The 23,386-nt window shown below is 41.7% G+C and overlaps 1 protein-coding gene across 1 annotated transcript in view; it reads left to right on the top strand.

The window, feature by feature from the left end:
• ptprk (protein tyrosine phosphatase receptor type K) overlaps positions 1-23,114 on the top strand; it is a 106,603-nt gene extending 83,489 nt beyond the window's left edge. The window contains exons 21-37 of the mRNA XM_079996772.1: positions 451-586; positions 7,306-7,466; positions 10,506-10,693; positions 11,047-11,134; positions 12,769-12,845; positions 14,429-14,465; positions 14,581-14,678; positions 14,853-14,969; positions 15,188-15,342; positions 15,440-15,575; positions 16,433-16,582; positions 16,692-16,865; positions 18,557-18,688; positions 19,320-19,445; positions 19,533-19,696; positions 19,995-20,130; positions 20,228-23,114. Of these exons, the coding sequence (XP_079852898.1) occupies positions 451-586; positions 7,306-7,466; positions 10,506-10,693; positions 11,047-11,134; positions 12,769-12,845; positions 14,429-14,465; positions 14,581-14,678; positions 14,853-14,969; positions 15,188-15,342; positions 15,440-15,575; positions 16,433-16,582; positions 16,692-16,865; positions 18,557-18,688; positions 19,320-19,445; positions 19,533-19,696; positions 19,995-20,130; positions 20,228-20,281 (2,129 nt within the window). The 3' untranslated portion in view covers positions 20,282-23,114. The remainder of the gene's footprint in view (positions 1-450; positions 587-7,305; positions 7,467-10,505; positions 10,694-11,046; positions 11,135-12,768; positions 12,846-14,428; positions 14,466-14,580; positions 14,679-14,852; positions 14,970-15,187; positions 15,343-15,439; positions 15,576-16,432; positions 16,583-16,691; positions 16,866-18,556; positions 18,689-19,319; positions 19,446-19,532; positions 19,697-19,994; positions 20,131-20,227) is intronic.
• The last annotated feature ends 272 nt before the right edge of the window (positions 23,115-23,386 follow it).

Raw genomic sequence — 23,386 nt, 5'->3', positions numbered from 1 at the left:
TATAGATTAGTCATGGCATGGTGTTGAGGAATTTTCAGTTCTCAGCGTCAGAGATTACCCGAAAATCTGAATGAATCACTTCATAGGAATTTACCGGAAAGGTGGAGTGGTTTTTATAACGGATGATTTCACACATGTATTTCATGAGATAATTAAATTTCATTGGATCTGTTTTTTATTTTACATTCTGCGGTCAATATTGAGGAGAAAGTAGACATTCCCAAGGGAGCATGAGTGGGTTTTCATTTTAAGCCCCACTTTGGCTACCGATTTCCTCTATTTTCCATCCACACTCTGCCTAATATGGTCAAGAAGTGATGTAACGACACTGGCATAAGATGACTACGGAAAAGACTCAACGAGTCAAGTCAACGATGAGCATCATGGTTTATTAATCATGACCAGCGTGACCAGCGTTGGTGATTCCGTGCCATTTCAATTCCATCCAAGGTGCCACCGAAGAGCCAGAGGTGATCCCCGACCCGGCCAAACAGACAGACCGCGTGGTGAAGATCGCCGGGATCAGTGCCGGAGTTCTGGTGTTTATTCTGCTGGTGCTGGTGGCCATCCTGCTGGTCAAGAAGAGGTGAGTCACCCCACCTAGCACCCATAGCCGCCCACGCCAACACCGCTGACAGGAAGTCAGTCCACACACACACACACACCCCACATTCACACACACACAAACTCAGATAAACACACATGCTCACTCAAAGCCATTCTGTTGTTGTGTGCTGGTCAGTATATGCTGTCATATAGATCCATCTTCCATCCATCTACCATTAATGTTGATCTCCCTTCAGAACAAACTTGAGCCTGGTGAGGCATAGGAAAACAAAGCCTTGTATAAGGGAACATAATATCTCTTGTTACTTCTGCTGCTGAATTTGAAACAATCAACAGTTTTTATTTTTTTATTTTTTATTTTTTTTAGTTGAAGATTCATGTTAAACAAAAATAAACTCAGGACAAGTGACTTAAAATAGATGAGAAGGAAGACGAGGACAGTGGAGGATATCTTGGTAGTGTTTTCTCACGCAAATGAGCTTGTTGTTTTAAATAGTTTGGGAGTGGGTTACAAGCTTGTAGGTCTCTGACCTGAAGCTGTTGAGAAATATAGACATGTACATATTGCACATTGGTCAGCACAGGCTTTGAAAGTATGAACAGGAAGCTATTTGGCTCCTCCCTAGACAACATGCAAACATAATTAAGTACAGGGCGAGAAAATTGGAAAAAAGAGCTGAATTTGAATTTGTTCGCTGTCCCTCTCTCTACACAAAAAAAGGCCAGATGCCGTGGAGTTTGTAGTAGCCTCTTCAGTGACATTGGCTTGGTGTAGGGCACCACCATGTGGCCAATAAACTTTTTTTTTGCTTTTAAAACTGCTTAGACAAAATGTAATTAAACATTGTTCATTCCTGTATAAAGAGTCTGTCGTATTTTAGACGTGTGAGAATACAGCCTGTACATAGGTCTGCACGCAGGTCATTGGCTGATATTAACTAGTAGAGAAACCAAGCAGGTATAAAATCTAAAGTCAAAGTAAATAAATTGCATGTGTTCATCCAAAATGTGTAGGTGTAAATGTGGACTTGTAAGGAGTTAAAATATATATTTTTAAATAGGACCCTTTTTTGCCACTCCATACAGAGAATTTTTGCAACCAGTATATTCACTTTTTTTTTTTTTTTTTTTTTTTTTTTTTTTTTTTTTTAACCTGTGCTGTCAGCATGCTGGGCATACAACACAAAACACAGAGTATTGGTGTCATTGTATCTAGGAAAGAGTTAGTCTGGAAGTGGAGTTTTAAGTTCTCAACCTGCAATGCAACTCTTTATTAATTGTTAAATCATCAAGAACTGCTGCAATAACCTTTTCCTGTGGACAACCTGTAGAATGACCAGAGCACAGTTTTTGTGGTTATACAGAACCACCACCGACCCCCCTCTTTGAAGAACTATTTATCATGTTTGGGTCTATTAACAATTAACCAAGTGAAGGTGGTCATTACCCTCAGAAAACCAAGATTATGGTTCCCTTGTGAAGCACTCTATTGTGAACATTGTATTTATTGTATTATTATTTTTTATTTTTTTCCTAGATTATCTATGATAATATTTCTGTCTGTGACAAAAACTTTTGCTCAAAACATCAACTTTTACAAGTTAATGAGAACTGGCCATGTGTAGGGTCATGAAGACATTCTTAAGACCAGAGAGGTGGTACTGACAACATAATAATTTTTATCACCAGCTTCCACCTGAGCACCGTGCGCTCACATGGGGAGGACAAATTAGGACGATTCTGTCGTCTCATGGGTGCCAGAGACACATTTTTGTGTGCATGCGTGTCGTAGTTGAATATTAATGAACACGACTGTTCCTCCTCCCAGCATGACCCCTCGTTGAAGGTGGGCTATACGCAGAGCTTCACCACCGTGTAGCGGGTGTAATTGTCACTTCGCATGTTTCCCCGGGGTACTGATGTGAATGCACATTACTCTTACAAAATTAATTGAATCATTTATTTTTTGTATTCTGAATTATCTTGGAACATTTGGTCATGTCAAACTATTGAATTGCTAATTATATTATATCACAGACTGGATACCGTCTATGATATAGACTTTGTAAATCTGACTCGAGGGAGAAGTGGGCCCTTCAATCGCCAATAAGTCAGGTCAACACCAAAATAAACAGTTTCTCAATAATAACTCCACTGTGGTCAATTTAGGCCAATTAAAACAATTACAGACACATTAGGTCGCTGTCAGAAGTGACTCTAGTTGCCAGGCAACAGTGATTGTCTGACCCTTGTTGATTGATTATGGATTTTTCTCCTAATGAATTCCTTTAATCCAGCGCATTGAGTGTGAAAAATGCACACTGCTTAATTTGAATGTTTTTATTTTTATTTAAACTGTACAAATATTAAAAATGTTGCATTTTCTTGTAAGAAAAAAAAATTGGCAGAAGATGAATTTTTCATTCACAAAATTGTTATTATAGGCAATGAATCTGAGAAACTTCTGAACTAGCTCTTTTCCTAAATCCCTAAATGTATTCTCACAATAATAACTGAGAATTTTGCACTATACATATGTTTGAATATATATGAATGACAGTATATACTTATGGACGGATACTGATGGACTTCAACCCTAGTCTTTCCAAATAAAATACCCTCTAACATGGCAAACCTTAAAATACATATAATATTTTATATTAAAATATATAAATAGATACACTCAGTGTGCACTTTATGAGGTACACCTGTCCAACTCAATACATCAGTTCAGCCATAAATCTTGCTTTACAGTATGTTGCCTATAATCTTCATGGCTTTTTATGCTGCCATAGAGGAGGTGTTAATTCAATTTTAGCATCGAGGTCATAGTTGGTGGTGGTGTTGTAATGAACTGCATTATATTCAGAGGTGTTTCTAATATTCTTTCCCCCTTACGTCAATAGGGAGGACAAAAAAAAAAGAAACGCCTCTCAATTTAATGTAGTTCAGTACAACCCCACATTTAAAAAAAACAAAAGGGAACATTATAAACTTAATTTCAGTAGAATCCGTGGCAGAGCTGGTATATCGGCCTCCATTCGCTTATAGAGATGTACCTAATATACTGCACACTGAGTGTATTGTATATTACATGAAGACTGTAAATAACACTTGTGAATTGCCACACATTCCCACCCAGAATATAACATTGCGTACAGGTTCCTATACTTTGGTTAAGAGCTAATCAGATTGAACCACTGTTCTGTTTTAAGACCTGCCTTTCTGCCTTGTTCCAAGATGTTAAAACTGGATTTTACAGATTCAGGATCAAGAATTTAGGCTCATACAATTTATAAATACCTCCATGTTATGAGGACCTTGGTCCTACAAGTGACAGCCAGAGTTGGTAGTCAGAACACTTGATTTGAACATGAGCTCAACAAAGGCACTTAAAAATAATTGAGTACTTTTTTCATTTTTAGTGTTTTATATTATATAGAAACACCGGGGACTAATGCTTTAGCATTTTTATGAAGTTCTAAAGGAAGTGCATTGCTTGAGTTGCAGAAATAGACTTTTATTCACTCCTTAAGAAACATAACTTGAAACCTCTGCAGTTAGAGATGCCTTTGGTGTAGAAATTGTTTTTACATGTTTTGTGATTAATTTAACACATATTTGTCTTGAACTGGAAGTTCAGGTTAGTCCACGATGGGAGCATATGCCACCACATATAAGGAGTTTACATTAATATAACAAATCATTTTACTTGAAGGGTTCTTGGGGAGATCAATCTTCATTTTCATATTTTTTACTACATTGGACAATACTGCATCTTTAAAATGGTGGGACATGATGACATTTCAATGACATCATGCTTGTTTTACAGGAAGTGAGCTGCCTGCTGCATTAGTGTGACAGCTCTGTTCACTGCTAAGTGTTTAGTATCCGTAGGAAAGATGACAGGCCAATGGTACCTAAAATTCTAAACAGGGCAGTCCAGGCTCTAAGGTTTCAGTAGCTTCTTAAAAAAATAATGTAAATGTAAAATAATGAGCATAAAATAGCTTTTGAGGTCAGGAACGTGCATGCCTATTAGGTAATGGTGTAGTTTATTATTTTATTTAAATTGTAGTTGGTAAACAACTTATATAGAAATATAGGAAAGTATTCTCCAAGTATTTTCCATGTCCGCAGTACTTCAAAACTTTTATTTTGAAAAAATAATTTAGCCCATGATAACTTGCATGACACTTAGGTTGTAGTCATAGAAATCAAGAAGTGTTCTTGTTTATTTATTTATTTATTTATTTTCTGTTTATAATGTTGGTGGTTCGGGACAGGACATGGACTGTCCTAATTTGCATATTCCTGACCCTTGTGTCTCACTCTTTGCTTTCTGATTGGCTCACAACCCCAGGAGGACCTACTATTCATACTCTTATTACCTGTAAGTAAATGACTAATCAACAACCAGCCTACCAAGCTGCTGTTATCTTAATGGGCGAATTAGTGGCTAGATGTTGTTCTATTTTTATTTTATTTTATTTTTATTTTTTTAAAGATGCAGTATACTTTTTTCAAGACAAAACACATCAACTCTAATCAACCAGCCAATGCCATCCTCATTGACGCCTCTCCAGGGTCGTGGTCAATTCACTTTCATTTCAGTCAGCTTAAGTATACAATGTATAGCATTCTACAAACATGTTAACAATGTCATTTCTCTTTGTTACTTAATCTTCCAATATTTTACAAGGTCGCAAAAAAATGTAAATTATAATTGGAAAAACTTCCCATCAGAAAGAGAGGATTCAATCATCAGCTAATGAGTGTAAAATGCCTCCTTACCTGCTGGAGAGATTGGACTGAAAGTAGATTGACCTCAGCCTTGGTGTCCTCTACATGCTCCAAAGTTGCTCCGAAGGAGGCCCATACAGACCAATGCGGGCCGAAGCAGACTAAATAGGCCAAAGCAGAACGAAACAGGCCCAAGCGTGTTATTTGAAAAAAGAATGCTGCACTTGTGACCCCGTAGCTCTTTGTGTGCATGTAGTCATGTGAACATCCATCCGCCCATCCAGTCACAGGTATCACGGTACAAGGCTGCACAAATGCCTCCTTCCTACTGGTGGAAATGAATCGATCGGGGAACGTGGATTCTTGCTTTGTTGGAATAGTCCTTGAGTCACTTCTTCTCATCTGGTGGTGTAGACAGTTCTCTATGCAGCACTCTTTCTATCTTTTACTCTCAATTCTTCAACACTCTTCTCTCACATCCAAACACACGCAACTCGACACTGTGTGTTGCGGCGATCCGCCCAGGCAATAAAGCTGTGTTCTCTCTAAGTCTGTGTGTGCAGTCATAGACATTGCAATGCTGTGTTTTGGAGTGGAGAGGTAAAACGTGACACACAGCATGCTCTTGCTCAGTGTTTGTGGGCAAAGTCAGAGCTCTACATTCTATCAGTACGGCCACAGTCAAAACAAGGGTTTCTCGAACAATCCCGTTTTTGTGCACCATTGTGCCCATTAGCGGTCATTTTTTGAGCAAGCCAAGTGTAATCCTAGCGATTGATTGTTCACCCCTTGAGATGTCGGCCTAACTGGTGTATGTCTTTGGCTCTGGGTACAACTAAGCATGCTTTGGCATGCCTGAGGTTTAAAAGTCCTTTTCTAGTTATTTTCCCTTAAGCCCTCCAGATTGCAAGTTATCCATATGACCCCAACTTACAATATACCTTGGTATTTTGACTTGACAACACGTTATTCTGTTATTTGAATTCGCCAGTCAAATTGTGGTGAAATGTTTTTATTAGTAAGTCTAGTTGAACAAAAACAACAAAAAACTTCAGTTTGTGATTGCCTGTGGAAACCATGGGTGTTAATGAGGAATGCTAAGGATGATAATAATTTTGTTTATAGACCGTCTTATCACATAATATGACTAAATGACAAATAACAGAATAAAATTACATAGAACCTTCCCCCTAAGACATTTTACCTCTACCAAATATATATTTATATATAGTCTCACTTTCCTAATGGACGGCCTTGCTCAAGATATTACCCTCAGCCCTGGTATGCACATACACTCTTCCTCGTGTTACTATGGTCGGTGAATGGTTGGCCTTGGCTACTATAGATTATAAGGACCTTACCTAAGATTCCTTCTTTGCTGATGGTTGGATGAAAACTGTCTTTGAATAAATACAAAAAAATGCTAACGTAACTGCTGTAAGTACTATGCAATAACTATAAAATAGGTTTTGAAAATCTTGACTTTTAAGGGTTGTCATCTGACAGCAGCTCTATAGTGCCATGGTTGATAGCAGGTTTTTCCCGGTAGAAGCCACACTGTTTATTTCCCTGGGCATTTGGTTGCTGTTCCTCCCTCTGCTCCTCAGTGAAGCCCACTGACTGGTAGATAACTGCTGTCTGCTACTCGGGCTTCTCATCCTCCCCTCTCCACATCTCTTCTCACCACTTCCCCTTCTTCCCTCTCCTCACTCTTGCTTGTCGGTGGTGAACGTAAGAGAGATCAGTGGCCTGCAGACCCCAACTTTGCTAATGAGCATCAAGCTCGCCAGTAACTATGTAACGCCTAGCAGTGCTACGCTTTTTTGTTTGGTTTTGTTATTCCATACCAAACAATGCAATGACAAACCTACTTTTAAAGTTATCTTAAAGCTAGATAAATGTTGTGTTCAGTTCTGTGGTCTGCAGGCTGGCTGTGGGATCCCTTACGTCTCTGTGTTTCTTTTCTGACTTTATTTCTCTGTTATCCCTCAACAGGAAACTGGCGAAGAAGCGTAAGGACGCAATTGGAACGACGCGGCAGGAAATGACACACATGGTGAACGCCATGGACCGCAGCTATGCCGACCAGAGCACTCTGCACGGAGAGGACCCGATGGCTGTCACCTTCATGGACTCACACAACTACAACAGCCGATGTAGGTTGATCAACCAGATGGTCAACTGCAACTTTGATTAGTACTTTGAAATCTGACCAGAAACCATGTGCCAAAAATGATGAGTGAAACACAGGATCTATTTGCTCTTTTCTAACATCAAATGACTAAAAATCTATTTTCAACGGTTATCTTCCTTCTGTTTTGCCTGGTTCGATTTTATCTTTCTGATTTTGCAAGTTTGCCCTAATATTCTTTCCAAAATAACTTGATTCATCCTTGAGAGTTGGGGTTCTTTTCACTGGGTTTCATTTGCCTCAGATTGTTTTAGGTGTGCTCACTTAAGCGCGCACACCATTATCATTTTGCTGTACCCAATTATTTATTTTAAGTTCTGAACCCCAGTAAGAGCCTCAAGCATTTTTAGACTGTTCCTCACCGTCTTTCTTCCTACAGTGCCCAATGATCCTCTGGTTCCCACCGCTGTACTAGGTGAGACCACTGGCATGGTCAGAACTGTCACCCATCATGTGACCCAACGTAACCATCGCGATCAACATGTTACCCGCATGACATGTTGGAGTCTCTGTGCTCGTACCTGTACCCTGTTTGTCTTCATATGTCAATTCATAGTTCCCTGTTTTTATATGTTTGAGTGTACATGACTGTGCTGGAGAAGACATATAGCAGGCTCAGAATCTCGGGGGGGGGTTTTTCTCCATGTCGGGGTGTGGGTGGGCGGGCGGGCTTATTTGATATGGAGAAGACTATAGTGTAAATGTACTATAAGTGTAATTTCAACCAATTCCTTAACAAACCATGTGCTGGTTTGAAGCCAATTACAGTCATGTGACCATACACTTGCAATATCTTCTGCTTCTTGTCGATATGTTGCGGTCGTACATTCTCCTTACAGAAAATCAAACTCAATCTGAAACTCATAAAATATTTAAGGAGAACAAGATTGGAATCAAACACCACAAAATCTGTATTGCAGCTCGGGACATGCGATTTTGTGGTAGTTAACATATTCCAGAATGGAGGTTTTAACTCGCAAAAACCGACTTAATAGGTTTTCTATGGACAGGCTACGCTGCTCTATTTGTAGGTCAGCGGGAAAAAGGGTCTGGGAGACAGAAGTTGCTAGACATTGATAGTTAACCCATGTGAATAGCACATAGTGCTGAAATTGCTCTATTACTCTACAATATCAATATGTGGCCAACATATTTATGTAGGAAACATGTTTCACAATAGTAATTAGACATAAAGATATGTCTCACATATGAACTAAAACCTGGTTGCCTGGAATAAAATGTTAAGCAGGAACATAATAGGACAAGCATTTTACCAACATATGTGTATCGGGGCTACCACTGACTCAGAGTAGCCAAAAATGTGTTTCAAACTAGCTGAATCATTTAAATCCCTGCTGTGGTTTCTCAGATGTGTGGGGCTTTATTGATGTTTCCCCATAATTACATTGCTACCATCACATTTTCCCTTCGAGACCTCATTATCTCTATAGTTATGGCTCATTTTCAGTTGTATCCCAAAAATGCAATCAGCCAAATGCCTCAAAGGAGGAAGACAAATAGCCACTGCAAAATGGCTGCAGATTAGGGCTGCGCCATTTAGTGAAAACAAAGAATTAGTTTAATGTCCGCAACTCCGCCACTGTTGGTTTGGCTCACATGCTTCCTGTTAAGTCTGGAGCCTGCTTGACTACCTGCCATCTGTGTTTTCAGTGACATTCCCTGCCTGTCCCCCTAGACATGTTTGGCTGTCGCAGCCCGTGTCCAAGTGAGTGAATAATGAAAGCTGTAGTGTTTGCCAAGCTGGATGTAACTCCAGGGTTACAGCGTAGAGTTAGTGTGACACTGCAGCCTTAATCTAGAACTCCAGCATGCCCCTTGGGCCAGAGCAAACACCCTGCTATGCACACACACGTCCCTGCTAAAATCGTGTTAATTAACTTCTGTTAGCCGGCCTATAATTAGAAGTGAAGGCTGCAGTTACAGTCTGTCTCCACCAATCACGTCACAGGCTGGGTGGACGTGGCAGGAAGTAGCGAATTAAGACGCAAGTGTCTGGTCAAGTTTACTGTTAATTGACCTGACGAGGGCTTTAACAATCTCTAATGGGCCAACATGGCCTAGGAGCAGAGGAGCGCACCAGCCGGACAAAATAAACTGTGTCAGTGCACAAACAAGCGTAAGGGTGAAGTCAGTGGGTGGTGTCGGCAAAGCCAGTAGTCAGCCTGTCAGGCTACATCTCTGCCGTCAAATCCCATTACACAATAAATTCACACAATTCACATAAAGCACATACTTGTTAAAGGTTCACCTGAGTTCAATTTGACTCAATTTGAAATTCCAAATGTTATTGAATGTGTTGTTTCCGGCACATGTTGCGTTTCCTACTTGCAATCACAACATTAACTGGAAAGGCATTAATAAAAAATGACTTCTACATGACAGCTTGACAACTAGAGCTGGAGCACTGTTGCCACACAGCTTGCTCTGATTGAACAAATTAAAAATAGTCCTTCTTCTGATTGCTCGCCGAGCATTCGGGCAGAAGAATCCCCACAAGATGGGCGTAGTTACATTTTAGTGCCAGTGTCCATCTTCATATGATTGTCACCATGTTTAGTCGATGATGTCGACAGTTGTTGATCATGTCATTCCACTGCTGTGATGTCATCTGTGTTTGGATCAGGCATTGTGTGTAGTCAGCTCATTTAGAAACTTTTAGTCCGTAGCTAGTCGATCTAACTATTTGACACAACCCTCACCTATACCTCTGCTCTATTTTCTTCATGCTGCTTTGACCTATAGTTCCTATCACTGGTGAGTAAACAGTCAGACTGACTGTTGTCATGTTTGTCTGGTCCTTCTAGTATTTTCAGGCCCACATTTAACAAAAGTGATTTTACTGTAAATAAATATATCTGGTTTCTAAGCTAGTAACATACAAGGCCTTGAAAATTCTGTCGCCACTTGTCATTCTTGCCATTGTTGCAAAAGCAAAGAATAGACATCATAATGAGTGACGGGGCCGCTGTGCTCTCTCCCACAGATGAGAACCACACTGGTTCCGCGGCGGAGAACAGCCGTCTGCTGGACGTCCCACGGTACCACTGCGAGGGGACAGAGTCTCCCTACCAGACGGGCCAGCTCCACCCCGCCATCAGGGTAGCCGACCTCCTCCAGCATATCAACCTGATGAAAACCTCCGACAGCTACGGCTTCAAGGAGGAGTACGAAGTAAGCGGAATATTATTCTTTGGTACTACAACTACAACTGGGAACCTTTCATCATTGCGTTCAAGGGAAAGTAGTCGCGTGCATTGTTTCAGGGTCTGGTGAGATAATCGTATTTTGGTGTGAAATGACAGAATTTTAGCAGAACCGGTCACTCTGCTGACTGAAACAAACACAGCCAATTCTGTTACATATCTAATGATATAGCAACTGAAAAGAGACTAAGCCAGGACTGGAGTCTTGGAACTGGCGGATATAGCCATGTAAACAGACATTATTTCAAACTTGTTAGCATCAGCAAGTAACTTTTTTTGTACTTATCATTATTATTATTATCCTCTCTGTTGGTGTTACAGAGTTTCTTTGAGGGCCAGTCGGCCTCCTGGGACGTGGCAAAGAAGGAGCAGAACCGTACCAAGAACCGCTACGGCAACATCATAGCCTGTAAGAACACACTCCAGAAAAATAAAAGTATATATTATTGATCCAACTTAAACAAAATATACGCTATAGCAAGTAGGAACTGTAGCTTTGTGGGTACATTCGATTGACACTATGTACACTTAGTTCTGATGATGAATGTGATGTACTCTTAAATTAGTGATCACTGCCCTTGTGGTACTTTGAATGTCATTATTGTAGGTGGCTTTGGGGGATAGTGTGTGCTAAATGGCACAATGTCAATAGTGTCTGCTACAGACCATTAAGTTAAGTCCAGTGGTAAAATAAAAGCTCTCCCAACCTATAAAACATGTTGAGCTCAAGTGCAACAAATGTTCTCATAGCTCAGTAACAATATTTATATATAGTTTGATAATGATGCCTTAATGTTTTTAAGGTTACTAGTGCAGTGCCCGTTCAAAACATACCTGTTCATGAAAGTCGCGGCAACTCAAGGTGAAAAACACTGGGGAAATACTCTTTTTCACTAGTAAAAACACACCCCATCACACTTTTGCCAAATTTCGCTGTTTGCTTGTTTATTTAAAATGTATTAATATCAACCATGTCACCTGTCTAGCTGATTGCTTTCACGGGAAGCCCCGCCCCACACTGGCTCGCTGTTTACTGAAAGTTTGCTTATATCACACGTGTCTCTTGTCCAAATTGCACCAAATTCGAAACTGCACGTCCTTGGCTGCCCGGCGATATACCAATATGCCAAGTGTGAAGTAGATCAGATGAATAGTTGTCAAGATAATCATAGGACATACAGAGATTCCTTCCTTTATAGTTAAATTAATAGGGGTGGGCCGATCACATGATAATCCTAATCGGATTCATATCCGAAAATGTTCCCCAATAGTCGTGATCGGATAGTCGGAATCTAAAAAAAGGTCTTGGGGTTGAGGAGCTTTAGCCTAGCCCTTAGCCCTCCTCTCTTTCACCGCCTTTGTTTACAGTCTCGACATCACCTGCGAGCACTTCCAGTCGGCAGTAGCCTCTGGTGTTTTGGCAATCGCTTGAATGAACTTGCTGAAAAAGTTGTCAATATTGCAAAGTCCGATGTCCAAAAGTTGCTGTACGATGTGTACACAAGACTGTTCTGAGTCAACAGACTCAGGCAGATAACAACTAAATCGCGAATCTGGGGAGACGCTGGGCCTTGCGTTGTACAAGCATCACCATCTTCCACGAAGCTAAGGACTATGGGAGCTGTATCTGCAGCTGTCCAATCACGTCCGCGTGATCACATCACGTATTTGTCTTTGACGGACAGCAGGTATACCCAATGAGACCAAATGATGAATGAACAAAATGTGATTTTTCCGATCCAGATATAAACTCAAAATGATCGTACGACAATAGTAACACAACGTCCTAACGGAAAGTCATTTCATCCGATCAATTGGCCCACCCCTCGATCAGGAAACACTCCCCGAAGAGAACATAATATGTTCTCTCTCTATTCAATAAAATCCGGGTACATTTTTTTGTGTTATTAAGATAGTTTGCCCTGACCTAGTCGAGACCTTCTGAACCTGTACACTGTGTGACTTCACCTCCCAATCTCATTCGCTCCCACCGCCATTTCCCTTCTCCACACTGTTTCTGTTCCTTTCTCTCTGTCTCTCAAGACGACCATTCCAGGGTTATTCTTCAGCCAATTGAAGACGACCCCTCCTCCGACTACATCAACGCCAACTACATCGATGTAAGTGGAAACGCATCGAACGCTACTATTGGCTCCCAACGAAACCAACGAATCCACACCCCCTCGCTCGTATGTCAGGCCTCTATAACCTTTATCGCGTCTCAGTCACAGTGTGCATCACGTCATGTCACAGCCATCTCACCCCGTCTCCCTCGCCCTCCGTCATGTTTACACTCATCTGATTGAGTTATCCAAGTGACATACATTCACAAATCTCTGATCTCTCCATTTGTTGCTACGATGTGTCATCCATCCCCTCCTCACCCTTCCATTGTATCTGTCTGTTCCAAACTCTACTCAGCCCTCCATCCGTCCGTCTTTTGCTGTGGCACTTGCCTCTCACTCATTGTTCTGTGTTTTTTAAATGCTATTGCTGCTTTTTAACTTGCTACTGTGTGTTACCGTTAACCTGCCATTAGAGGTGCTTTGTTTTCAACGCATGCTATCGCTCATGTTAGCGAAGATGGATTGAGGACGTATCCTGGTGTGTCGATGCTAATCTTATTGGGCTGTCAAATATATTTTTATATATTGGTAAATATATAAAAATATATATAAATATATAAAAAATATATTGGTAGAGTCCATTTGTGGACAGTCATGACGGCAATGTTTTGACTTCCATTCCTCTGGTGATACAATGTCTTCCTAACTAATCTCTAATCTAATCCTTTCTAATATAACGGCCCTGACACACAAGGCAGTGTCCTTTCTGCACTTCATTTTTTTTTTTCCAGTTCATTTTCCTCAAGCACCTTCTGATAAACTTCCATTATTTCAGTGCAACTTTTCTTTTTCTTGATTGACACTCACTGACATTGTTGTGCTTTCTTTCTTCCTTTTCCCTCCCACTCGTTCTTTCTGCCTGTGGCTTGGTCTGTAGATTTGGCTGTACAGGGATGTAAGTATCGCTGTGGATTCGCTCACCCATTCCACTACATCCTGTGTATATTCATGCACATGCACAATGCAGTACCAGGCATGACTCATTCCACTACTCCCGCCCATTGACGCATGCGTCCCTGCTCCCACTCACCTTAAAACAGAAACTTAAAACTTCTGTCTGGCATGCTGCCATTGTGAATCATTTTGCCATTGTCATAGCAACTTGCTCCCCCAACTCCCTCTTCCCAGGGTTAGTCATCGAATACAGACTCTGCCGTAGCTAAAACAACACCTGGTTCTCCAACGATAGTCTGTAGCTCAACTCAGTTTGATTAGACCTTCCTCACATTGGTGTCCACGTCGCTCCCTTCTAGACACGACTGAGAAGCCTTGGATGTAAATCAGGATATGCGTGGCCTCTCTGAGAATACCACGAGACAATGCCCCGGAAATGCACCGTGTTTCTCTTACTCAGAAAGTCTACACGCACACACAGCGACTTATTTACACAGGGGGAAAAAAACAAGTCATTGACACCTGGTCATGCTTGGTGTTCAACTGTACTGTATTTCTAAATGCTTCTGTACATTTAAATTGGTCGACTGTGAGACATTTTTATTTCTATCAAAGAATGATCGTGATCGTTGTTCATTTGTTTGGGAGTGTCTTGTCTTGATGTTGCTGAATTTTCTCTTCAGGGTTACCAGAGGCCGAGCCACTACATTGCGACGCAGGGTAAGATGGATCAACCGTGCGCGATGTGAACGCCACACACACACACTGCAGGTCATCTTTCTGGTGCTGCTGCATTGGTTTCCTGTAGAATGCTGTAAGTGTGTCTGCCCTGCAGGTCCAGTTCATGAGACGGTGTATGACTTCTGGAGGATGGCGTGGCAGGAGCAGTCAGCCTGCATTGTCATGGTTACCAATCTGGTGGAGGTTGGCCGGGTAGGTTATCTTTTCTACTGTGGTTTATAAAAACTCTGGGTCATTCCTCTTTGGTTCAGCAGAAGATGAATTCATTCCTTAAGTCAAAGAATACCTTTGCAAAGCTTCAACGTCCATGAAGCGTTGAGCCTGTTCTCTTCTAATGGCGTTGAATTGTATTATCTCCTCTTATAGGTTAAGTGCTATAAGTATTGGCCAGATGATGCAGAGGTTTATGGAGATTTCAAGGTGACTTTTGTGGAGGTGGAACCCCTGGCTGAGTACGTGGTCCGGACTTTTACTTTGGAGAGGGTAAGTCTTTTTTTCTGCCGTTTGATTTTTGAAAATGTATGTGGCAGTCATCCAGATCAAGATTACTAAATGCAACACCAAATGAACTGGTCTTTCCATTCAGAGCACGGTTTTAAAAGACTTGTACTATAATCATGTAAAAGTTTGTTTTTCATACATAGCATACAGTCACAGCATACAGAGGATTTTGAAATGTACATTTTTATGTCTTCACCCAGCGCGGTTTCAACGAGGTTCGAGAGGTCAAGCAGTTCCACTTCACCGGCTGGCCTGATCACGGAGTCCCGTACCACGCCACAGGGCTGCTCTCCTTCATTCGCAGAGTCAAAATCTCCAATCCGCCCTCCGCGGGGCCCATAGTGGTCCACTGCAGGTACATACACAAAATATGCCACGTATCATAATAATATGTACACTTTATTTCTGTGTATTATGATTCATGTGTAACTTCCACACATTTGCCTGTGCAGTGCGGGAGCAGGGCGAACAGGCTGCTTCATCGTGATCGACATCATGTTGGACATGGCGGAGAGGGAAGGGGTCGTGGACATCTACAACTGTGTGAAGGCACTACGCTCCAGGAGGATCAACATGGTACAGACTGAGGTGACTACATTACCCATCATCCATCTGCATTACCCACAAGTTTGATTAAAAGAAAAAATAAAGAAAAGAAAACGCTTTACACCAAACGCAACACTGCGCTTGGTGTAGAAAGGTCCATTCATGACATCATCCTGTACCTCGACATCAACTCAATGTAGATGTCAACATTATCACAAAATGCACCGTCAACCGATCAGCACCATCTTAACATCCTTCACTCATCCCTTCAGAACATAAATACACTAGATAGCCTGAAGTACGTGTTAACTTCTGCAGATTTCTACATCTATTGATAGTAATGTTGTAATTGTAATATTTTCTATATAAAAGTTCCATACAATACTCCCAAGTTAAGTAAAACCATGTTTATCTTGGTTTCAGTAAAATGAAAAAACTAAACATGAAATATTTGGATGGTATACTGAAAAGCTGGTAGGAATTCTCATTTATAAAATGACACTATAAAGATATAGGCCTACTCATGACCAAACTGGGAGGAGTCCTGAGGTGAATACGTCAGATAGCTAGAGAGTCAACCACGCTCACAAGTCTGGTTTTAAAGTTGGGGAACGCTATGGTTCACATTCACTCATAGAGTCGGGGATTGTACCCTTTCCTTCCCTAGTGAGTCCCTAGAGTTTTCGCAGCGATATCACTTCCTGGATTGAAGGAACTGGGAGTGAATTGCACCTCACACACAGTCATCATTTCATGCCTCCATCACACCCAGCGTCCGCATGCCATCTGTCAAAGCAGTATCATATTGCGTCTGTGTTCGGGCTGAGCTGCACTATATGCATGTATGTTTTTGCACTGTGTGTGATTCTACAAACGTGCAAAATTGTGTTTTTTTTTAGGAGCAGTACATATTCATTCATGACGCGATATTAGAAGCCTGTCTGTGCGGAGAAACAGCCATACCCGTGTGCGAGTTCAAAGCTGCCTTCTACGAGCTGATCCGCATCGATTCCCAGACCAACTCCTCACATCTGAAGGACGAGTTTCAGGTGAGTGTGCAGTGAACCCTTTTCACATGGTTCCCTGCCGTTACGCGACTGAGAGCAGACGGAGTCCATGCCAGTGGCCAGATTTTTAAAGGCTGTCTCTCTGCACCAGACGTTGAACTCTGTGACGCCCCAGCCTCAGCCAGAAGACTGCAGCATCGCACTTCTCCCCAGGAACCAAGAGAAGAACCGCTTCATGGACGGTCTTCCTCCCGATAGATGCCTGCCCTTCCTCATCACGATAGACGGAGAAAGCAGCAATTACATCAATGCCGCTCTGATGGATGTAAGTCTAGATGACATATCTGTTATTTTCAACACATCTATGGCTCACGATAAGTGTACTATACTTTGGGACATTTCACATCATCTAATGCTTGTGGTTTATATTTTATGTTGCTACATACCTATCTTTACCTTCTATAACACCGAAAAAAATGTTGACAAGGTATAGACTGGAATTATAGATGTGTTGAAAAGGACATTTTCTCACAGATAAATAGACTGAGCCACGAACTTAAACTTATTTACGCACACACTCAGATATTTTATACAGGCAACAGTCAAGCACACGACTCCCCTCCCTGTTTGTGTGACGCTGTGTTTGTAGTTTTTAGCAGCAGAAGGCGAGAGACAAATCCAGGTTAAATGAAAAGACCACGACCTTCTCTGACCAATACCAATCTGTTAACGGGTCACTGGAAACAACTCCATTCTGGCGACGGCTGCCCGGTTGTAAACCAATGCCCAAAATCCTCATTGTCCCAGCATCAGCGCCATCCTAGGGACCATTTAACAATGGAAATATAAAATGCTGACCGTGCACAGGCCCTGAGTGGACTGAATTAATAAGGATCCATGAGAACTGATTATTTATGAGCCAGCTTCCTGTATATTATCTCACCACTCCTAACGTAAAAAGTGGTGTTTTTAATGTTTCCATATTCGTAGGCCAGATACAGTGGGGACAGACAGAGGGGGGTGGCTTTATTAGAGAAACATGATTTAGTCTTTGATTCACTACCTTACGTAAAAAGGGCTGAAAGTTGGGTAAAAGTTGGGTGATTAAAAATATCTCATTTAACTAAATTAACTAATAACTTCTCCACTTTCTTCTATCAGAATATAAAACAGTGATCTCAATGACGGTGATTATTGAATTCAGTCGAAATTGGTAAATAAATAAAAACTTACTGTTGGTCTTTCTCTAACCAAGCTGTCAGAAGAGTTCCAGGTAAAGGGATTTTAATTTAAATCTCTCATACTGGATTTGTTTCATGGCTTCAGTGTCTTCCTGCCGCTAGGTTGATGTCTATAACAAACCATGTACTCCCTGACCCCATCAAATTAAAAAACGTCTCATTGCTTCAGCACCTCACCTTCATTCACACAATATCGCGGTTCACACCGAGCCAGGGTCAGTTCACTTTCAATTTAATTCCCTTTTGGTATGAATTTACGCCGAACCTGCCCAAGTTTTTTGTTTGCTACCATGTGAACTTTAAAGAATAGTCTTGTTTTTTGTTGAATAAATTGAAAGTGAAAAAAACACCTGATGTTTTTTTCTGTGCACATTGTTGGTGTATATTCTAGCCACGTACTGTATGTAAGGCTTGCATAGACACAGTAGTATCAGTATAACGCACGTCTCCATTCACCCCGAAAATGAAGTAGCTCCCTGCATGGCCACACCTAACTGTGCTTGGTGTTCTGCAACCTGCATCATTTTAAGTGTTCACATGGAAAGTGAGTGTGCGTGTGATTGTGAGTGTGTGTGTGTGTGTGTGTGTGTGTGTGTGTGTGTGTGTGTGTGTGTGTGTGTGTGTGTGTGTGCTGCTACAGAATGCTACAGAAAGAAAGGTATTTCTAGAATAAGAAAGTGATTATCGAAACCAACTCGTGGGGTTCTCCAGTTCTTCGACCGTACGTCGCCGTATGAAGGAAGTGACCTCTGTGTTTGTCTCCCACTTCCTGCAGAGCTACAGACAACCTGCTGCGTTCATCGTTACCCAGCATCCTCTGCCCAATACAGTCAAAGACTTCTGGCGGCTGGTTTATGACTACGGCTGCACCAGTCTAGTAATGCTGAACGAGATCGACCTTGCTCAGGTATGCGACTGGGGCAGGGTGTAGCTTGTGTTATTAGATCTTTGTTAAATTGTTCTAGAACTGATTGGATTAATTTGAGGGTTTGGGGCTATTATTTGTGGCTGGGTTGAGAAAATATATATAAATTGATGCCGTATCGATCATTTTCCGCTTCAATTGAATACTCCGCTACCAACCACAAATCCATTCATTTCAGCCATTTATTTTCATCATTTGAAATGTTGGTCAAATAAAGAAAAAAAATTTTGTTTGTTTTTTTAAGTTACTTTTTAAACAATATGTTATGGTATTTGTTTCATATATATGGTAAAGGAAGGAGGAAGGAAAGGTGGTTTCATACATGGTATATATGAAATGTATTTTTTATTTTGTGATATAAAAACGTCCATATAATATTGGAACTTCAATAATACCATGGTTATCTTATTTACATACAATTAAGAGGAGTTCAGTGTTGTATTTTGTATTGCATAGCAATTCTCTTTATGTATAAAATGTTTATTAGTAGTAGTAGTAGTAGTCATACAGCCACAAATAAACAAATAAACTGATTCTTGCTGCCTGTTGGTGTCTAAGTGTTTTGTTGCAGTATTGTGCGTGTGTTCTGACCTTGTCCCCCCGATGTGTCCAGGGCTGTCCACAGTACTGGCCGGAGGAGGGCATGCTGCGCTACGGCCCCGTGCAGGTGGAGTGCATGTCCTGCTCCATGGACTGCGACGTCATCAGCCGGCTCTTCAGAGTCTGCAACCTCACCAGGGTCGGCCACCGATTCATCAACACGTTCTGTGTATCTGGTGTTTGAGTTATTTGACGCTCATTGTGTATTTTTTCTTTTTAAATTCAGCCGCAGGAGGGCTACCTGATGGTGCGTCAGTTCCAGTACCTGGGCTGGGCGGGACATCGGGAAGTCCCTGCCTCCAAGCGCTCCTTCCTCAAACTGATCCTGCAGGTCGACCAGTGGCAGCGCGAGGGCGAAGAGGGCGAGGGGAGAACCGTGGTGCATTGCCTGTGAGTCCTCGTTGTTTTGACCATTGGTGACGCTGTCTATCCAGAACAGAGGTTCCAGAGAGGGAATTTCTGTGAAGGAATGAGAGTTGTCAGTGGTAGATTCTACGTTCATGGCAAAAACAACCAAACTAAAGGAATATCTGAATTTGGTCTTCCATTGTATGTGTGTGTGTGTGTGTGTGTGTGTGTGTGTGTGTGTGTGTGTGTGTGTGTGTGTGTGTGTGTGTGTGTGTGTGTGTGTGTGTGTGTGTGTGTGTGTGTGTGTGTGTGTGTGTGTGTGTGTGTGTGTGTGTTTTAGGAACGGTGGTGGCCGAAGTGGAGTATTTTGTGCCAGCAGCATTGTGTGCGAGATGGCCAAGAGGCAGAGTGTAGTAGATGTCTTTCACGCCGTCAAGAGCCTGAGGAACAGCAAACCCAACATGGTGGACACTCCGGTGAGTTGGCCGTCCATCTACATTCCTAATAGCTCCACTCAAGAGTCCAGGTTTGGGTGGATGCTCACTGTGTGCGTGTGCCTGTGTGTTCCTACAGGAGCAGTATCGTTTCTGCTATGACCTGGCACTGGAGTTCATAGAGAGCTCCTAAACCCCCCTGGAGGTGAGGTAGAAACGGAGGACAAGAAACCACCTTTCCCTCTATGCCCCCACGCGCTTAATCTTGTGCTTTTTGCTTGATGACCCCACACACTCCCTTTTGCAGTGACTGTTTTGTAGCATCCATTCTGATTAGCCTCCCGGCTGCTATAGCCGCAGATCTCAACATGCGCTTTAAATGGCTCCCACTCCTCAGTAAGCTGCAAAACCCTGCGCCTGACTGAGTGTGGACGTTGCATGAGGATCGAGGAAGTTGGATCGTATTTTGCGCCGTGGGCTGATGGGGGAGAAGCCGCCAGATGGCGTATAATTGGCTGCGTTTCCCACTCCATACACTAGCAGTATCTTCTAATTCTCGCATATCTGGTCATTTCAGTGTTTTGAGTCAGAGAATATTATATTTTTGGAGCACCTTGAAAAGGCGCTCTACATATAGGTCACAACAAAGGGAGGGAAGAATGGTTCTTGTTAAATGACACGGGGGGGACTGGAAGTAACTTGTACTGCCAGGTCTGCGTGTAAGATAATACAGTATCTTAGCAGCAAGACCGACCACAGGGCAAAGAAAATGTCCACAAAGTTAACGTACGGTGTTACTGCGCTTACAAACAAGATATTTTGCAGTTTGCATTTATTTTTGTAACTACTTGTTTTCCATATAATCTGATCTAATCAAGCATTACTACATCTAATCATAACAAATAATTTCAAACCTTTATGTATAGGTTGCTAATTCAAATGTAGACAGTGAAGGGAGCTGCGCTGGGTTTTTCCATAACCCTCTTGAGCTGTTTCCCAGAACCAGAAGTTACTCCCTGATGCTCCTGTAGCGTTAAGGCTGCTTTATAGTTCTGCGTTGAATAGTACGCCGTTGTTACACCGCGGGGGTATACACCGGGGCTTGTATTTATAGTTCTGCGTTGGTGATTACGCATGCAGAACTTCAAAACGCTAGATGGCCATGTCTATTTTAGCACGGAATAAAAACAAATCACAGATATTTAACATCACAAATTGAATGCCATTTGTTGGTCTTTATAATTTGTATGTCGAAAGATGATATGTTGTGTAAATTGACATATTTTAAACCTCTTCAGCCGGCCTCTCTTCATTCTGGTCCATTTTTTTTTTCACTGTTGGTGGAAATGAACCGGAAACACGCGGCGGGGAAAAGCTGACCAATCACAGCTCTTACAGTCTTGCACTGCCCCAGCGTGTAGTTCAATTTCTGGAGAGGTGGATGTAAGCTACGGCAGTGGCCTCTGCGGGCTGCACCGCTGTCGTAGAGACCTACGGCGGATATTCGGCGTACAACTATGAAGCAGCATTTACTAGTACTTCACTGTCTACTAGAAAGTCTTGAGCCTTATTCACAAAATTGTACTGCAAATCACAATATGTTAACTTTTGTATCAAGCGCGATCATGTCACATCAGCTTAATTATGTTTGTTCCAAGGGGCTGCGCCCAATTTTCACTGTTTCACCGGACTAGTTTGTTTAACTTTGACAAGATTTGGTTAGATAAATTGGAAGTGAGAATTGGCCCCAAGACCTCATTTGTCTCGTGCACTGATGGGCAACATGTTTTTTTGTGTTTTTTCTTGATTTGTAGCTGATGTTTTTTTCATAAGCCAAAGACTTTGTGTAAATATGTCTATACGGATAAAGCACATTGTTTGTATTTATTGTTTGTTTACTTGCGTTGGCTTCTAAAGAACAATCATTCTTCATTCCATGTTTACCGTCAGCGTTTCTTAAAACCGCCGGTCAGGATTTCACTGAGAGTCTGTATTTTTTGTACTGCCTACACGATAAAAGTACCAGGACGTAAAAAAAAAACAAAAAAACGGGGTTCCAGTATAATTTAGCGCACCATCTACTGTTTGGGTCCAGGCAGGAAAAAGGTTTAAGAACCTCTGATCAAAGCTGTATATTAAAAGCATAATTGTAGTTTTTTGAATATTTAGATGGAATTCAATAATAGAATCTTCTTTTTCTTTTACACTTTTGAATCTCTGTGATGTTACTGTGGTTGATTTGTGTGTGTGTGTGTGTGTGTGTGTGTGTGTGTGTGTGTGTGTGTGTGTGTGTGTGTGTGTGTGTGTGTGGGGGGAGGGGGCGGGGGGTGTCAGAGTAAGATGTTGAGCCTCAAAAGGCAAGCAGACCCCTGAATAAACTCGCCCACTGGCTATTTAAATAAGGTGCCGTGGGCTGGGGCTGGAGGTGAGAATTCTCTTGTGCCTCATTGTTAAAATTTCTTTCTCAATACAAGTGTCGTTAGCGCATCTTTGCGACACCTGGGGTTTTGTTTTTGAACCCGTTCTAATGGACCATCAGCGAGTTTGACCGAGCTTTGGTGGTACAATTCAAGATCTTTTAATGGTCAGGACTGAACCAGTCCACTGGGAGGATTTCACAGGATATGTTTACAACAGAAGCAATTTCTGTTGTTTTATTGTAAATAAAAGAAAGCCAATGGTCCCACGAGCTGGAACCTTGATGGTTCTACTGTAAATAGAGTATCAGCAGTATACGAGAAGGTTCTGTTGTTTGAGATACGGTACAGATTTCATTCAGACACAGGACATAAGAAACTGTTCCCTTGTAGAGATTCCACAGCACTGTATTAAACCTAAAAGGGTTTGTTTTTAAAGTTCAAAAGCTTGGCACTGATTGCAAGACTTAAGAACAAATATACCTTCTCTCCAGATTTCCAGCCCAATCCATAAAATAAAGTGAATTGAATCCATGAAGGCTGCAACGATGGGTTAATGATAATTAAGAACCAAGTGCAACAATCACACAAAGTTGGTGTGGACAGAAAAGCAGGTCATATGGGGTTGGGGGGGGGGGGGGGTGGGGGGGTATTGTTAAACTGTGGCCACATTGCAACATCTCCATTGTTATATAGTGCTAAATACACATGTGAGTGAGTGTTAAAGCATGTTGACAGAAGCTGTTGAATGCATTCATGTTATCAACACATGTGAAGGGAAGAGGACCACCACCCTTACAAATCACGCAGTGAACCAAGCTGGAGTCCAGGTGGAGGCCAGACTGAATATACTGTTGGTATTCATGGTTATTCATTATTCT

The sequence above is a fragment of the Zeus faber genome (assembly GCF_960531495.2).
Source record: "Zeus faber genome assembly, chromosome: 2".
NCBI classification, from domain to species: Eukaryota; Metazoa; Chordata; class Actinopteri; order Zeiformes; family Zeidae; genus Zeus; species Zeus faber.
Note: the sequence above shows the minus strand (reverse complement) of the source record. Positions and strands in the feature narration are given on the sequence as shown.